General features: G+C 45.2%; 1 protein-coding gene across 2 annotated transcripts in view; it reads left to right on the top strand.

Moving 5' to 3' along the window:
- LOC118399009 (CUB and sushi domain-containing protein 3-like) overlaps positions 1-19,222 on the top strand; it is a 908,305-nt gene that overhangs the window by 799,448 nt on the left and 89,635 nt on the right. For both annotated transcript variants that reach the window (XM_052472732.1, XM_052472731.1), the window contains exons 50-53: positions 767-952; positions 1,514-1,708; positions 5,874-6,047; positions 6,780-6,953. In XM_052472732.1, coding sequence (XP_052328692.1) covers positions 767-952; positions 1,514-1,708; positions 5,874-6,047; positions 6,780-6,953 — 729 coding nt within the window. The remainder of the gene's footprint in view (positions 1-766; positions 953-1,513; positions 1,709-5,873; positions 6,048-6,779; positions 6,954-19,222) is intronic.

The raw sequence follows: 19,222 nt of genomic DNA, 5'->3' as shown, positions 1-19,222 counted from the left end.
TGTTGAAACGGTTTGTGTTGATCTCCTTGTGTGAGTTGTGTACTGTTGGTGTGTGTGAGAGACTGTGTGTTATTTGAGTGCTCTGTATGTGTGAGTTTATCTCTGTGTGTGAGACTGATTTGAAGGCGTGGTGTGAAGAGTGCAATAACCCTGAGTAAAATTCCTTTTATAAATAACCCTGAGTGTAATTCCTTTGATGAATAACCCTGAGTGTAATTCCTTTGATGAATAACCCTGAGTGTAATTCCTTTGAGCAGAATAAGTGCTGACTCTCCTCTCTTCCTCTCCTCCTGTATCCTCCTCCCCTGGTCTCCTCTCCTCCTCCTCTGGTCTCCTCCTCCTCTGGTCTCCCCTCCTCTGGTCTCCTCTCCTCTCCTGGTCTCCCCTCCTCCTCTCCTGGTCTCTCCTCCTCTCCCCTGGTCTCCCCTCCCTTTCCCCTGGTCTCCCATCCTCCTCCCCTGGTCACCCCTCCTCCTCTCCTCTCATCCTTTCTTGCTCTCCCCTCTTCTCCTCCTCTCCCATCCTCCTCCCCTGGTCTCCCCTCCTCGCCCCTCCTCCTCTCCTGGTCTCTCCTCCTCTCCCCTGGTCTCCCATCCTCCTCTCCCATCCTCCTCCCCTGGTCTCTCCTCCTCGCCCCTCATCCTCCCCTGGGTGACCCTCCTCCTCCTCTCCCCACCTCTCCCCTGGTCTCCCCTCCTCGCCCCTCATCCTCCCCTGGGCGCCCCTCCTCCTCTCCCCACCTCTCCCCTGGTCTCCCCCATGGCAGCGGTGTCCTGCGGGGTGCCTAAGGCACCGTTGAATGGAGGAGTGCTGACGGTGGACTACTCAGTGGGCACACACGTGACCTACTTCTGCAATGACGGCTACCGCCTGTCCTCCAAAGAGCTGACCAGCGCCGTCTGCCAACCGGACGGCACCTGGAGCAACCACAACAAGATCCCTCGTTGTTCAGGTAGCTAACGTTAGGCTAGGAAGCTAGTGGGGGGGGTGTATGAGGGCATTTGTGCGCGCTGCCCAGGTAGCTAATGTTAGGCTAGGAGGTTAGTCCAGCAGATGGGACAGGTGAAGCAGGGGTAGAGAGTATATTTGTGTGTATGCGTGATTGTAATTGTGTGGGTCAGTGTGTGAGAGTGTGTGTATGTGTGTGTGTTTGTGCGTTCACCTCACAGCTCCCATGAGGTCATTTACTTCCCTATTAAAATAAGTTCCCCCCTCGAAGGCAATCCCTCACTTATTTATTAGTCTGTATTTTGCCAAAACATGAAGTTATTTCCCCTTAAGATGACTGTTTATAATGCCTGGCTGCCTCACAAAGCAGTGCAAATGGAGGTCAACTGTCAACACAGAAAATAATACAATTGTAATGGAGAACTGTGTGGGAAGAAATCTGAGGTTATGTCAATTATCTTCTGACAGTATGTCGCTCTGGATAATAATGCCTGCTGTGTGTGAACGTACACGCTTGTGTGATTGTGCCTGTGAACCTGGGTGTGCTTGTGTTTCTGTGTGACAGTGGTGGTGTGTCCAAGCATCGGCTCCTTCTCTCTGGAACACGGGAGGTGGAAGATCGTGAACGGCTCCCACTATGAGTACAGGACCAAGATTATCTTCAACTGTGACCCGGGCTACTACCGTCTAGGCCCCGCCCACATCCAGTGCACGACCAACGGCGTGTGGAGTTGGAGGAATGAAAGGCCTCACTGTCAGAGTGAGTAAAAGGCGGACATTTATTTATATTTTTACCTGGGACTTTTTACACCATCTCCATGTCAGAAGCCTGTTGTGTTTAGGTTGTGTTTAGGTTGTGTTTATGCTGTGTGCCTAAGGTGTATTGCATGTCTATGTAATGATTAGCAATTTGACTTAGCAAATTGGACTTTACACATGAAGCATATTGTGTTAAATTTTCTACATTTTGCGACAGTCTGCCCTAGGGAGTGTTGAATGTCTGTCCAACCTTGGGCAGAATCCTAAGATCGATATGTGATATTTTTACCCCAAATATTCAATAATGAGATAGATAGGTGGATAGAGACGTCTTTGAGATGTTCATTAAAAGTAGTATCGGGATCAGGTGTGCTTGGATGTGGATGTGGGACGATAGTGAATGCACTAGACTTGACCATATAGATTTTTATGGTTTATGGAAAATAAACAAACAGAATCCCCAGGCCACCTCCAACCTCCCTTTACCTCCTCTCATCTCCCTTGACCTCCTCTCCTCTCCATTTACCTCCTATCCTCTCCCTTTACCTCTCTCCTCTCCCTTTACCTCTCTCCTCTCCCTTTACCTCCTCTCCTCTCCCTTTACCTCTCTCCTCTCCCTTTACCTCCTCTCCTCTCCCTTTACCTCTCTCCTCTCCCTTTACCTCCTCTCCTCTCCCTTTACCTCCTCTCCTCTCCCTTTACCTCCTCTCCTCTCCCTTTACCTCCTCTCCTCTCCCTTTACCTCCTCTCCTCTCCCTTTACCTCCTCTCCTCTCCCTTTACCTCTCTCCTCTCCCTTTACCTCTTCTCCTCTCCCTTTACCTCTCTCCTCTCCCTTTACCTCCTCTCCTCTCCCTTTACCTCTCTCCTCTCCCCTTACCCCCTCTCTCTCCCTTTACCTCCTCTCTCTCCCTTTTCCTCCTCTCCTCTCCCTTTACCTCCTCTCCTCTCCCTTTACCTCCTCTCCTCTCCCTTTACCTCCTCTCCTCTCCCTTTACCTCCTCTCCTCTCCCTTTACCACTTCTCCTCTCCCTTTACCTCCTCTCCTCTCCCTTTACCTCCTCTCCTCTCCCTTTACCTCCTCCCTCTCCTTTACCTCTCTCCTCCCTTTACCTCTTCTCCTCTCCCTTTACCTCCTCTCCTCTCCCTTTACCTCCTCTCCTCTCCCTTTATCACTTCTCCTCCCCCTTTACCTCCTCTCCTCTCCCTGTACCTCCTCTCCTCTCCATTTACCTCCTCACCTCTCCCTTTATCACTTCTCCTCTCCCTTTACCTCCTCTCCTCCCCCTTTACCTCCCTCTCCCTTTATCACTTCTCCTCCCCTTACCTCATTTCCTCTCCCTGTACCTCCTCTCCTCTCCATTTACCTCCTCTCCTCTCCCTTTATCACTCTCCTCTCCCTTTACCTCCTCTCCTCTCCCTTTACCTCCTCTCCCTCTCCCTTTACCTCCTTTCCTCTCCTCTCCCTTTACCTCCACTCTCCTCTCTCCTCTCCATTTACCTCCTATCCCTTGACCTCCTCTCCCTTTACCTCCACTCTCCTCTCTCCCCACCCTTTACCTCCACTCCATTCTTCCTCTCTTCTCTCCCTTCTCTTCTCCTGTCCCTCCTCCCTTCCCTTCTCCTCCTCTCCCCTCCTTCCTCTCCCCTCCCTTCTGTCCTCCACTTTCCTCTCCTCTCTGCACCTCCTCTCTCCTCTCTCCTAGCTCATCTCCTCTCCTCTCTGAACCTCCTCTCCCCTCTCTCCTAGCTCATCTCCTCTCCTGTTCCAAGAATCCCAAAAACAAAATAATATGACTCACCTTCACTTACAAATATCACAGAAACAGTTGACAGATCAATTCAAACTTGGCAAAAATCGCTCCGATTGAAATACCATTAGAACTGTAAGGGATCAGTCTGTGTCTTATTTATTAAGCAAGAATTCAAATAATTGTTATACTCAACTCTGAGAGTGGTTTAAGACAATATCTCTCATGGTTTATGCCATTGGTTTGTGAGCTGGGAGATGATGTCTCTGTTATTCAAATCAAATCAAATCAAATCAAATCAAATCAAATTTATTTATATAGCCCTTCGTACATCAGCTGATATCTCAAAGTGCTGTACAGAAACCCAGCCTAAAACCCCAAACAGCAAACAATGCAGGTGTAAAAGCACGGTGGCTAGGAAAACTCCCTAGAAAGGCCAAAACCTAGGAAGAAACCTAGAGAGGAACCGGGCTATGTGGGTGGCCAGTCCTCTTCTGGCTGTGCCGGGTAGAGATTATAACAGAACATGACCAAGATGTTCAAATGTTCATAAATGACCAGCATGGTCGAATAATAATAAGGCAGAACAGTTGAAACTGGAGCAGCAGCACAGTCAGGTGGACTGGGGACAGCAAGGAGCCTTCATGTCAGGTAGTCCTGGGGCACGGTCCTAGGGCTCAGGTCAGTTGAAACTGGAGCAGGAGCATGGCCAGGTGGACTGGGGACAGCAAGGAGTCCTCATGTCAGGTAGTCCTGGGACATGGTCCTAGGGCTCAGGTCCTCAGAGAGAGAGAAAGAAAGAGAGAAGGAGAGAATTAGAGAACGCACACTTAGATTCACACAGGACACCGAATAGGACAGGAGAAGTACTCCAGATATAACAAACTGACCCTAGCCCCCCGACACATAAACTACTGCAGCATAAATACTGGAGGCTGAGACAGGAGGGGTCAGGAGACACTGTGGCCCCATCCGAGGACACCCCCGGACAGGGCCAAACAGGAAGGATATAACCCCACCCACTTTGCCAAAGCACATCCCCCACACCACTAGAGGGATATCTTCAACCACCAACTTACCATCCTGAGACAAGGCCGAGTATAGCCCACAAAGATCTCCGCCACGGTACAACCCAAGGGGGGCTCCCAGACAGGCCGACCACAACAGTGAATCAACCCACCCAGGTGACGCACCCCCCCAGGGACGGCACGAGAGAGCCCCAGCAAGCCAGTGACTCAGCCCCGTAACAGGGTTAGAGGCAGAGAATCCCAGTGGAAAGAGGGGAACCGGCCAGGCAGAGACAGCAAGGGCGGTTCGTTGCTCCAGAGCCTTTCCGTTCACCTTCCCACTCCTGGGCCAGACTACACTCAATCATATGACCCACTGAAGAGATGAGTCTTCAGTAAAGACTTAAAGGTTGAGACCGAGTTTGCGTCTCTGACATGGGTAGGCAGACCGTTCCATAAAAATGGAGCTCTATAGAGAAAGCCCTGCCTCCAGCTGTTTGCTTAGAAATTCTAGGGACAATTAGGAGGCCTGCGTCTTGTGACCGTAGCGTACGTGTAGGTATGTACGGCAGGACCAAATCAGAGAGGTAGGTAGGAGCAAGCCCATGTAATGCTTTGTAGGTTAGCAGTAAAACCTTGAAATCAGCCCTTGCTTTGACAGGAAGCCAGTGTAGAGAGGCTAGCACTGGAGTAATATGATCAAATTTTTTGGTTCTAGTCAGGATTCTAGCAGCCGTATTTAGCACTAACTGAAGTTTATTTAGTGCTTTATCCGGGTAGCCGGAAAATAGAGCATTGCAGTAGTCTAACCTAGAAGTGACAAAAGCATGGATTAATTTTTCTGCATCATTTTTGGACAGAAAGTTTCTGATTTTTGCAATGTTACGTAGATGGAAAAAGCTGTCCTCGAAATGGTCTTGATATGTTCTTCAAAAGAGAGATCAGGGTCCAGAGTAACGCCGAGGTCCTTCACAGTTTTATTTGAGACGACTGTACAACCATTAAGATTAATTGTCAGATTCAACAGAAGATCTCTTTGTTTCTTGGGACCTAGAACAAGCATCTCTGTTTTGTCCGAGTTTAATAGTAGAAAGTTTGCAGCCATCCACTTCCTTATGTCTGAAACACATGCTTCTAGCGAGGGCAATTTTGGGGCTTCACCATGTTTCATTGAAATGTACAGCTGTGTGTCATCCGCATAGCAGTGAAAGTTTACATTATGTTTTCGAATAACATCCCCAAGAGGTAAAATATATAGTGAAAACAATAGTGGTCCTAAAACAGAACCTTGAGGAACACCGAAATGTACAGTTGATTTGTCAGAGGACAAACCATTCACAGAGACAAACTGATATCTTTCCGACAGATAAGATCTAAACCAGGCCAGTATTGTATTGTCTGTGTCACAGTAATTTCCTGTGGAGACCTCCCTGGCCCGCCCAATGGGAAGAAGATTGGTACACAGATGACCTTCGGGGCGACCGCCATCTTCATGTGTGATGCAGGGTTCATGCTGGTGGGCTCTACCGTGAGAGAATGTCTCCCCTCTGGACTGTGGAGTGGACAGGAGACGCGTTGCTTGGGTAAAACAACATATTTCTTCCCCACATCTCTGTTCTCTGTCTTTGTGTGAAACAACCAAGTCATTCTCCAGACTCTGAGAGAATGTTAAGATTATTAAGAACGAAGAACCAATCCCCACATTGTGTTGTCTGTCTGTGAAATGTAGGCTACAGTATCTACTGCCCTAACAATGTTTTTGTTGTTGTAGAGTTATTTTAAGTCTCCACCTCTAAGGAACATCTTTCTAATGTGTTAAAATAGCTTTACAGTGTAACTTTTTTGTCTGCTGATGCCAAGTCTGTGGAAGCAGGGACAACTGTCTATTTTGGGCTTCCATCTTTTCTCTGACACACGTCTGTGGACTAAAAATATCTCTGCGACCTGACTGTTTAAATTAGCATCTCAATACTGTACTCTGTCTGTAACCTTCAAAGAACAGGACCGTACAGTACATTACAAGACTTCTCTTTCTCCCTCTTCCACCTAACTCTCCCCTCTCTCTCCCCTCTCCCCTCTCTCTCTCAATTCAATTTCAATTCAAGTCCATTTAAGGGCAGTACAAATTAACAGCAAACATAACATTGGCTCTCTCTGACTCTCTTTCGCTATCTCTTTCTCTCCCTGATTCTCTTTCGCCTTCGCTCTCTCTCTCCCTCTTTCTCTCTGTTTGTCTATCTCTCTCCCCCCTCTCTCTTCTCTTGCTCTCTCTCTCCTCTCCCTCCTCTAACTATAGCTTTTGTGTTCCTCTCCAGCGGGCCACTGTGGTATTCCGGAGACCATAGTGAACGGCCAGGTGATCGGGGAGAACTTTGGGTACAGAGAGACGGTAGTGTACCAGTGCATCCCAGGCTTCCGCCTCATCGGCCCCTCTGTGCGGATCTGTCTGCAGGACCACAACTGGTCCGGACAGCTGCCTTCCTGCGTGTGTGAGTAGTCCATCTTTTAGCTCTCTCTCTCTCTCTCTCTCTCTGACACACTCACATTTGTGTCGACTTGGCTAAAGCTTTTGATACGGTAGACCATTCCATTCTTGTGGGCCGGCTAAGGAGTATTGGTGTCTCTGAGGGGTCTTCGGCCTGGTTTGCTAACTAACTCTCTCAAAGAGTGCAGTGCATAAAGTCAGAACATCTGCTGTCTCAGCCACTGCCTGTCACCAAGGGTGTACCCCAAGGCTCGATCCTAGGCCCCATGCGTTTCTCAATATACATCAACAACATAGCTCAGGCAGTAGAAAGCTCTCTCATCCAATTATATCCAGATGATACAGTCTTATACTCAGCTGGCCCCTCCCCGGCTTTTGTGTTAAAAGCTCTACAATAAAGCTTTCTTAGTGTCCAACAAGCTTTCTCTGCCCTTAACCTTGTTCTGAACACCTCCAAAACAAAGGTGATGTGGTTTGGTAAGAAAAATGCCCCTATCACCACCGGTGTGATTACTACCTCTGAGGGTTTAGAGCTTGAGGTAGTCACCTCATACTTGGGAGTATGGCTAGACGGTGTACTGTCCTCCTTACAGCACATACCAAAGCTGCAGGCTAAAGTTAAATGTAGACTTGGTTTCCTCTATCATAATTGCTCCTCTTTTACCCCGGCTGCCAAACTAACCCTGATTCAGAGACATCGTTTAAGTCTCTCTTTATGTGTTGTTGTGTTGTCTCTCTTGTCGTGGTGTGTGTTGTCCTATATTTTGATTTGACATTTTTAATCCCAGTCCCCATCCCTGTAGGAGGCCTTTTGCCTTTTAGTAGGCCATCATTGTAAATAAGAATTTGGAAACAATGTGTTTAATGTATTTGATACCATTCCAGTTATTCCACTCCAGCCATTACCACGAGCCCGTCCTCTCCAATTAAGGTGCCACCAACTTCCTGTGCTTGATTCATTTTTTGTGGTTCATGATTTTTCATAACAACACAGTTGTCACTATATATTCTCCCAAAAAATGTAATGGTAAACATAGTAGAGTCTTCTTCACACCTCTGCAAACACTTTTGGGTGAGCGTCAAGCTCAGACTTTTTTGTAAGGACACAGTTGACTAATAGCACTGCTTTAGAATGCAAAGGGAAGAAGGGAGTCACCACGCTGCGTCATTATGCTGTCTCTAGGCTGACGAGTCGAGTAGCACTCCTGAGCTCCCCCTGCAGTTCACAAAGACCCTGACATATACAACATTCTCTTCCTTCTCTCTGCGCTCACACACAAGTGCAGCCGTACTGTTTTTATTTATTTACTTTTCTGCCCTTTTGCACACCAATATCTCTACCTGTACATTACCATCTGATCATTTATCACTCCAGTGTTAATCTGCAAAATTGTAATTATTCGCCTACCTCCTCATGCCTTTTGCACACAATGTATATAGACTCCCCTTTTTTTTCCTACTGTGTTATTGACTTGTTAATTGTTTACTCCATGTGTAACTCTGTGTTGTCTGTTCACACTGCTATGCTTTATCTTGGCCAGGTCGCAGTTGCAAATGAGAACTTGTTCTTAACTAGCCTACCTGGTTAAATAAAGGTGTTCTCAACTAGCCTACCTGGTTAAATAAAGGTGTTCTCAACTAGCCTATTATATATATATATGCCATTTAGCAGACGCTTTTATCCAAAGCGACTTACAGTCATGTGTGCATACATTCTACGTATGGGTGGTCCCGGGGATCAAACCCACTACCCTGGCGTTACAAGCGCCATGCTCTACCAACTGAGCTACAGAAGGACCAGCCTACCTGGTTAAATAAAGGTGTTCTCAACTAGCCTACCTGGTTAAATAAAGGTGTTCTCAACTAGCCTACCTGGTTAAATAAAGGTGTTCTCAACTAGCCTACCTGGTTAAATAAAGGTGTTCTTAACTAGCCTACCTGGTTAAATAAAGGTGTTCTCAACTAGCCTACCTGGTTAAATAAAGGTGTTCTCAACTAGCCTACCTGGTTAAATAAAGGTGTTCTCAACTAGCCTACCTGGTTAAATAAAGGTGTTCTCAACTAGCCTACCTGGTTAAATAAAGGTGTTCTCAACTAGCCTACCTGGTTAAATAAAGGTGTTCTCAACTAGCCTACCTGGTTAAATAAAGGTGTTCTCAACTAGCCTACCTGGTTAAATAAAGGTGTTCTCAACTGGCCTACCTGGTTAAATAAAGGTGTTCTCAACTAGCCTACCTGGTTAAATAAAGGTGTTCTCAACTAGCCTACCTGGTTAAATAAAGGTGTTCTCAACTGGCCTACCTGGTTAAATAAAGGTGTTCTCAACTAGCCTACATGGTTAAATAAAGGTGTTCTCAACTAGCCTACCTGGTTAAATAAAGGTGTTCTCAACTAGCCTACCTGGTTAAATAAAGGTGTTCTCAACTAGCCTACCTGGTTAAATGGTGTTCTCAACTAGCCTACCTGGTTAAATAAAGGTGTTCTCAACTAGCCTACCTGGTTAAATAAATGTGTTCTCAACTGGCCTACCTGGTTAAATAAAGGTGTTCTCAACTAGCCTACCTGGTTAAATAAAGGTGTTCTCAACTGGCCTACCTGGTTAAATAAAGGTGTTCTCAACTGGCCTACCTGGTTAAATAAAGGTGTTCTCAACTGGCCTACCTGGTTAAATAAAGGTGTTCTCAACTGGCCTACCTGGTTAAATAAAGGTGTTCTCAACTGGCCTACCTGGTTAAATAAAGGTGTTCTCAACTGGCCTACCTGGTTAAATAAAGGTGTTCTCAACTGGCCTACCTGGTTAAATAAAGGTGTTCTCAACTGGCCTACCTGGTTAAATAAAGGTGTTCTCAACTGGCCTACCTGGTTAAATAAAGGTGTTCTCAACTGGTTAAATAAAGGTGTTCTCAACTAGCCTCCCTGGTTAAATAAAGGTGTTCTCAACTAGCCTACCTGGTTAAATAAAGGTGTTCTCAACTAGCCTACCTGGTTAAATAAAGGTGTTCTCAACTGGCCTACCTGGTTAAATAAAGGTGTTCTCAACTAGCCTACCTGGTTAAATAAAGGTGTTCTCAACTGGCCTACCTGTTTAAATAAAGGTGTTCTCAACTGGCCTACCTGGTTAAATAAAGTTGTCCTCAACTGGCCTACCTGGTTAAATAAAGGTGTTCTCAACTGGCCTACCTGGTTAAATAAAGGTGTTCTCAACTAGCCTACCTGGTTAAATAAAGGTGTTCTCAACTGGCCTACCTGGTCAAATAAAGGTGTTCTCAACTGGCCTACCTGGTTAAATAAAGGTGTTCTCAACTGGCCTACCTGGTTAAATAAAGGTGTTCTCAACTGGCCTACCTGGTTAAATAAAGGTGTTCTCAACTAGCCTACCTGGTTCAATAAAGGTGTTCTCAACTGGCCTACCTGGTTAAATAAAGGTGTTCTCAACTGGCCTACCTGGTTAAATAAAGGTGTTCTCAACTAGCCTACCTGGTTAAATAAAGGTGTTCTCAACTGGCCTACCTGGTTAAATAAAGGTGTTCTCAACTAGCCTACCTGGTTAAATAAAGGTGTTCTCAACTAGCCTACCTGGTTAAATAAAGGTGTTCTCAACTAGCCTACCTGGTTAAATAAAGGTGTTCTCAACTAGCCTACCTGGTTAAATAAAGGTGTTCTCAACTGGCCTACCTGGTTAAATAAAGGTGTTCTCAACTGGCCTACCTGGTTAAATAAAGGTGTTCTCAACTGGCCTACCTGGTTAAATAAAGGTGTTCTCAACTGGCCTACCTGGTTAAATAAAGGTGTTCTCAACTGGCCTACCTGGTTAAATAAAGGTGTTCTCAACTAGCCTACCTGGTTAAATAAAGGTGTTCTCAACTAGCCTACCTGGTTAAATAAAGGTGTTCTCAACTGGCCTACCTGGTTAAATAAAGGTGTTCTCAACTGGCCTACCTGGTTAAATTAAGGTGTTCTCAACTAGCCTACCTGGTTAAATAAAGGTGTTCTCAACTGGCCTACCTGGTTAAATAAAGGTGTTCTCAACTGGCCTACCTGGTTAAATAAAGGTGTTCTCAACTGGCCTACCTGGTTAAATAAAGGTGTTCTCAACTAGCCTACCTGGTTAAATAAAGGTGTTCTCAACTGGCCTACCTGGTTAAATAAAGGTGTTCTCAACTGGCCTACCTGGTTAAATAAAGGTGTTCTCAACTGGCCTACCTGGTTAAATAAAGGTGTTCTCAACTAGCCTACCTGGTTAAATAAAGGTGTTCTCAACTAGCCTACCTGGTTAAATAAAGGTGTTCTCAACTGGCCTACCTGGTTAAATAAAGGTGTTCTCAACTGGCCTACCTGGTTAAATAAAGGTGTTCTCAACTGGCCTACCTGGTTAAATAAAGGTGTTCTCAACTGGCCTACCTGGTTAAATAAAGGTGTTCTCAACTAGCCTACCTGGTTAAATAAAGGTGTTCTCAACTGGCCTACCTGGTTAAATAAAGGTGTTCTCAACTGGCCTACCTGGTTAAATAAAGGTGTTCTCAACTGGCCTACCTGGTTAAATAAAGGTGTTCTCAACTGGCCTACCTGGTTAAATAAAGGTGTTCTCAACTGGCCTACCTGGTTAAATAAAGGTGTTCTCAACTGGCCTACCTGGTTAAATAAAGGTGTTCTCAACTGGCCTACCTGGTTAAATAAAGGTGTTCTCAACTGGCCTACCTGGTTAAATAAAGGTGTTCTCAACTAGCCTACCTGGTTAAATAAAGGTGTTCTCAACTAGCCTACCTGGTTAAATAAAGGTGTTCTCAACTAGCCTACCTGTTTAAATAAAGGTGTTCTCAACTAGCCTACCTGGTTAAATAAAGGTGTTCTCAACTGGCCTACCTGTTTAAATAAAGGTGTTCTCAACTGGCCTACCTGGTTAAATAAAGGTGTTCTCAACTGGCCTACCTGGTTAAATAAAGGTGTTCTCAACTAGCCTACCTGGTTAAATAAAGGTGTTCTCAACTAGCCTACCTGGTTAAATAAAGGTGTTCTCAACTGGCCTACCTGGTTAAATAAAGGTGTTCTCAACTGGCCTACCTGGTTAAATAAAGGTGTTCTCAACTGGCCTCCCTGGTTAAATAAAGGTGTTCTCAACTAGCCTACCTGGTTAAATAAAGGTGAAAAAAAAAACAACAAGAAACGAGGAGCCTTCCCTATTCGCTCGTTTTTACTGGAGCTGAAAGGAACATTTTGAATGATGACGCAGAAGCGTGCACTTTTACGGACAGTTATTTATCTTGTTGTGTTTTATAGCGTTACTAATCTAGATAGAATGACTCAAGCTGTAGATGTCATAGAAGGTATTAGTCATATGGGGTTGGTGGGCAGACTGCATGTGATAGTCTACAGTATCTTCAAATAGATACATCTTCCAGGTTTGCCTGAGGAAACTGCTCTTTCTCCATTTAATGCAGCGAGGCAATAGTGGTGTGTGGGAAAGACAGACAATGCAAATCCCCTGTTTCCTGCGATCTAGAGATAAACAGACAGAACACAACACCACTGTACTGTTTTTGCAGACCTGAAGGTGATCACTCTGGGGTGACTTTTTCCCTCGGTACAGATCTAGGATCAGCTTCCCCTCCCAAAAGCATTCGTGGGGAAAATGCTAAACTGACTCAAGATCAGTGTCTAGGGGCACCTTCACTCTATTCCATGTCACCTTGACCATATCACAGCCCTGACACACCTTTACCACATCACAGCCCTGACACACCTTTACCACATCACAGCCCTGACACACCTTTACATGTCACAGCGCTGGCACACCTTTACCACATCACAGCCCTGACACACCATTTACCACATCACAGCCCTGACACACCATTTACCACATCACAGCCCTGACACACCATTTACCACATCACAGCCCTGACACACCATTTACCACATCACAGCCCTGACACACCATTTACCACATCACAGCCCTGACACACCATTTACCACATCACAGCCCTGACACACCATTTACCACATCACAGCCCTGACACATCATTACCACATCACAGCCCTGACACACCATTTACCACATCACAGCCCTGACACACCATTTACCACATCACAGCCCTGACACACCATTTACCACATCACAGCCCTGACACACCATTTACCACATCACAGCCCTGACACACCATTTACCACATCACAGCCCTGACACACCATTTACCACATCACAGCCCTGACACACCTTTACCACATCACAGCCCTGACACACCATTTACCACATCACAGCCCTGACACACCATTTACCACATCACAGCCCTGACACACCATTTACCACATCACAGCCCTGACACATCATTTACCACATCACAGCCCTGACACACCATTTACCACATCACAGCCCTGACACACCATTTACCACATCACAGCCCTGACACACCATTACCACATCACAGCCCTGACACACCATTTACCACATCACAGCCCTGACACACCATTTACCACATCACAGCCCTGACACACCATTTACCACTTCACAGCCCTGACACACCATTTACCACATCACAGCCCTGACACACCATTTACCACATCACAGCCCTGACACACCATTTACCACATCACAGCCCTGACACACCATTTACACATCACAGCCCTGACACACCATTTACCACATCACAGCCCTGACACACCATTTACCACATCACAGCCCTGACACACATTACCATTTTTACCACATCACAGCCCTGACACACCATTTACCACATCACAGCCCTGACACACCATTTACACATCACAGCCCTGACACACCATTTACCACATCACAGCCCTGACACACCATTTACCACATCACAGCCCTGACACACCATTTACCACATCACAGCCCTGACACATCATTACCACATCACAGCCCTGACACACATTACCACGTCATTTGACACACCATTTACCACGTCACAGCCCTGACACACCATTTACCACATCACAGCCCTGACACACCATTTACCACATCACAGCCCTGACACACCATTTACCACATCACAGCCCTGACACACCATTTACCACATCACAGCCCTGACACACCATTTACCACATCACAGCCCTGACACACCATTTACCACATCACAGCCCTGACACATCATTTACCACATCACAGCCCTGACACATCATTACCACATCACAGCCCTGACACATCATTACCATGTCACAGCCCTGACACACCATTTACCACATCACAGCCCTGACACACCATTTACCACATCACAGCCCTGACACACCATTTACCACATCACAGCCCTCACACACCATTTACCACATCACAGCCCTGACACACCATTTACCACATCACAGCCCTGACACACCATTTACCACATCACAGCCCTGACACATCATTACCACATCACAGCCCTGACACATCATTACCACATCACAGCCCTGACACATCATTACCATGTCACATGTCTAGGCTGTATTATTATTATAATAGTTAACTATATGGTTAAAACAATATTTATATATTCTGTTATCAGATCATAGTGTCTGAAACAATATGTTTCCTTTAGGCTATAAGAAAACCGTTTGTTGTCTGATAACATTGTCTCTCCGGTGGTAATCGTGGTGATGATGCCCAGAGTTTTTATAAAGACAATATGCTGTGTAAAGCTAGCAGCACTTGAAACAGAAATAGCTACTGGCCAGGGCCATTTAGCTTTGTATCCTACTGAAATGGTAGTGAACCGTATCTCCTCAACTGGCTATCACAAAGACTAGGCCTCTGGCTCGCTGATCAACCATGGAGCTAGGCCAACACTTCTTCATGGAAAATAGGATTTTATTTCACCCCTCGGGTGTGTGTGTGTGTGCGCGTGCGTGTGTGTGTGTGTGCGTGTGCGTGCCTGTGACTCCACATTCACGTGCATGTATTTGAGGTTGCGCTCAGCTATTTTAACGTGCAATGATGTGGTTTTAAATTCTTGTTATAGACAGTGCTCAAATGAAGGGGAAATTGCTTCTTTGCAAAGAGAGACAAATTACATCTGTAATTATGCAGATGCTGTTGTTTGTGAGAACGAGAGAAATATAGTTGAGGGAGGGAGGGAGGGAGAGAGGGAGAGAGGGAGAGAGGGAGAGAGAGAGAGGCTGCGGATGGCAATGAGGAATGTGTGGACCCACCAGGGTTGACAAGGAGAAAAACAAGACTGAAGTGAGGAATCACTTTCTACAGACATTGACACCTGTTCAGATTCTCCTTCATAGGCTTAGTAGGACAGAGAACCCAGAAACGGACTGGCCATAATGGCAAATGCCAGATGCGCTGGTGCATCTTTAGCCCATTGTGGACAATGATCATAATTTGGCTAATAATGAGGGCCTTAAGAAAATAAATTGCTGGTGTGGGGGCCTCGAGGAAGATAGTTTGGTCAGTCTGTTGGGCCCGGGAAGATGTTCTGGGCCCAGTGCGTCTCTGAGAGACCTCAGTGCAGACAAAGACAGATGTGGCTTGCTGCTTCAACTTCAATTTTGACAGCGGTTCTTTTTTTGTCCTCCTTTTCGTGTGATGCCTACAGCATTGAAACAGGGAGAAATATTAAAGCATAAACATTTATTTTCTCTGATGATTCACGTCACTAAAAGGCCATATGACTGAAAATGTAACATTGTTATATCAAGTTCATTAGAAGTTGTTTTTTAATGGTCTGCAGTAGGGCAGAGAAGAAGTGCCTGGAGTGGGATACAGGTCAGTAGTTAACTGTGGTGGACTAGTTGTGGCTGGAGGACAGAGGAAAGGATTACTCTCAGTTCCCCAAAATGGAGAAGAGGCGGTGGAATAAATGCTCTGTGTCTGCTCTGTGTCTGCTCTGTGTCTGCTCTTTCTGCTCTGTGTCTGCTCTGTATCTGCTCTGTGTCTGCTCTGTCTGCTCTGTCTGCTCTTTCTGCTCTGTGTCTGCTCTGTCTGCTCTGTGTCTGCTCTGTCTGCTCTGTGTCTGCTCTGTATCTGCTCTGTGTCTGCTCTGTGTCTGCTCTGTGTCTGCTCTGTGTCTGCTCTGTCTGCTCTGTGTCTGCTCTGTCTGCTCTGTGTCTGCTCTGTGTCTGCTCTGTGTCTGCTCTGTATCTGCTCTGTGTCTGCTCTGTGTCTGCTCTGTGTCTGCTCTGTATCTGCTCTGTGTCTGCTCTGTGTCTGCTCTGTGTCTGCTCTGTATCTGCTCTGTGTCTGCTCTGTATCTGCTCTGTGTCTGCTCTGTGTCTGCTCTGTGTCTGCTCTGTATCTGCTCTGTGTCTGCTCTGTGTCTGCTCTGTGTCTGCTCTGTGTCTGCTCTGTGTCTGCTCTGTATCTGCTCTGTGTCTGCTCTGTGTCTGCTCTGTGTCTGCTCTGTGTCTGCTCTGTATCTGCTCTGTGTCTGCTCTGTATCTGCTCTGTGTCTGCTCTGTATCTGCTCTGTGTCTGCTCTGTGTCTGCCTGTTTGTTCCTGCACATGTCAAAACATTAATTGAAAAAAAAGCACAGTGGGGCTGTTTTTTTTTGTGTGGTGACACACACACAGATATACACACCCCTGCTGTTACCTACACACTTTAAGTATCAGCAGATTTCTAGGGCACACACACTTGGAGTTAGGGCCTTCACACCTTAACACTGACTTCCAGACCAGCACACGATCACTCACTCATTGACTCAAACTTTTTGGGGCCAGGGACCCTTTTGTGATATTAAATTCATCAAAAGGGTCAATGCAGGTAGTCTGGGTAGTTATTTGATTAACTATTTAACTAACTACAGTATTTATCAGTCTTATGGCTTGGGGGTAGAAGTTGTTCAGGATCCTGTTGGTTCCAGACTTGGTGCATTGGTATCGCTCACCGTGCGGTAGTCTACCGCATGCTCTGGGTACGCGTCCTGGTAATCCGTCTGGCCCTGCGGCCGTCTGGCCCTGCGGCCTTGTGAATGTGCTAGCAAAACAGTTCCAAAACAGCTCCTCATAACATGAGTAAGATTTTTTTTTAAGCATAAAAGGAGTTTTACAATGACTTCGGCAGTGGATGGCCAGACGAACCAAGTCCCGGGCCCTGGGACATCTTTTGGCATCAGAGAGAAAATGTTTTCAAGCTATTTTCCTGCAATTCTACACATTTTGTCTTGGGGCAGGATATTTTTTGTTGTTGCGGCATAATGCTAATATTCTACACATTTCGCCATGAGACGGAGAGATTTTTTTTATCACAGTGCATTTATGTATAACAAAAAAACACATGTATTTATTTTTTCAATTTAACAAATTCTCATTTACAATGACGTTCTACCCCTGCCAACCCCGGATGACGATGGGCCAATTGTGTACCATCCTATGGGACTCCCAATCACAGCCAGATGTGATTCTGCCTGGATTTGAAACAGGGACTGGAGTGACACCTCTTGCATTGAGATGCAGTGCCTCAGACCCTGCGCCACTCGGGAGCCCATTACTAATTTGAAAAATGTATCATTGGTGGAGTACTGTGGATACCAACATCCCTGTGAGCCTCCCAGGCCCATGTTGCCCAGGGTTAAGAATGGTAGATGAATAATATTACATTGTATTGTAGTACCGTCTATACCAAGGATCATCAGCTAGATTCAGCCACAGGACGATTTTATTGAGTGGACGGTCGGAACATAATTACAAAGAATTTGACATAATCATTTCAAACCTTGCTTACATTTATATACGATCACATACAAGTACACTATATCACTCTATTATGTGTGGGAATACTTTGGAACAGATTTACAAAATGTAAATCGCTCAGAGCTGATTGGCTGGTGTCCCTACTGTGCTGCCAGTTGGGAAACCTTGCTCTAAACTTATTCCACGAATCTCTTGGCTAAAATGTGTTAAATCTGTTGATGTTAATAATATTGATTTTTTTTTAAATTATATAATAATAATGCATCTTTTGAGATCTGGCTGTGGACCCCCTGCAGTACCATCCCAGTTTGAGGATCCCTGGCCTAACACACTGACTTCCAGACCAGTACACAATCACTCACCATACTTAGCCCACTCACCATACTTAGCCCACTCACAATACCTAGCCCCTCTTACTCCATTTGCACACACTGTATAGATTTTTCTATTGTGTTATTGTCTGTATGTTTGTTTATCATATGTGTAACTCTGTGTTGTTGTCTGTATGTTTGTTTATCATATGTGTAACTCTGTGTTGTTGTCTGTATGTTTGTTTATCCTATGTGTAACTCTGTGTTGTTGTCTGTATGTTTGTTTATCATATGTGTAACTCTGTGTTGTTGTCTGTATGTTTGTTTATCCTGTGTTGTTGTCTGTATGTTTGTAACTCTGTGTTGTTGTCTGTATGTTTGTTTATCCCATGTGTAACTCTGTGTTGTTGTCTGTATGTTTGTTTATCCCATGTGTAACTCTGTGTTGTTGTCTGTATGTTTGTTTATCCCTCTGTGTTGTTGTCTGTATGTTTGTTTATCCCATGTGTAACTCTGTGTTGTTGTCTGTATGTTTGTTTATCCTATGTGTAACTCTGTGTTGTTGTCTGTATGTTTGTTTATCCCTGTGTTGTTGTCTGTATGTTTGTAACTCTGTGTTGTTGTCTGTATGTTTGTTTATCCCATGTGTAACTCTGTGTTGTTGTCTGTATGTTTGTTTATCCCATGTGTAACTCTGTTGTTGTTGTTTGTTTATCTGTATGTTTGTTTATCCCATGTGTAACTCTGTGTTGTTGTCTGTATGTTTGTTTATCCTATGTGTAACTCTGTGTTGTTGTCTGTATGTTTGTTTATCATCCCATGTGTAACTCTGTGTTGTTGTCTGTATGTTTGTTTATCCTATGTGTAACTCTGTGTTGTTGTCTGTATGTTTGTTTATCATATGTGTAACTCTGTGTTGTTGTCTGTATGTTTGTTTATCCTATGTGTAACTCTGTGTTGTTGTCTGTATGTTTGTTTATCCTATGTGTAACTCTGTGTTGTTGTCTGTATGTTTGTTTATCCTATGTGTAACTCTGTGTTGTTGTCTGTATGTTTGTTTATCCCATGTGTAACTCTGTTGTTGTTTGTGTCGCACTGCTTTGATAAAGATCTTGTCCAGGTCACAGTTGTAAATGAGAACTTGTTCTCAACTGGCCTACATGGTAAAAATAAAGGAGAAATAAAAATAAATGTAAAAAAAACTCTCTCTCTCTCCCTCTCTCCCTCACTGACTCATTTCATAAGTCCCAGACAGTCTCCCTCTCACTGATAAAGTCCCACAATGTCAGGCTTACAGTATCCCTCCAAGTATCATGTCCCCATGGCCCCATATA

The sequence above is a fragment of the Oncorhynchus keta genome, chromosome 20, assembly GCF_023373465.1.
Source record: "Oncorhynchus keta strain PuntledgeMale-10-30-2019 chromosome 20, Oket_V2, whole genome shotgun sequence".
Taxonomy (NCBI): Eukaryota; Metazoa; Chordata; class Actinopteri; order Salmoniformes; family Salmonidae; genus Oncorhynchus; species Oncorhynchus keta.
Note: the sequence above shows the minus strand (reverse complement) of the source record. Positions and strands in the feature narration are given on the sequence as shown.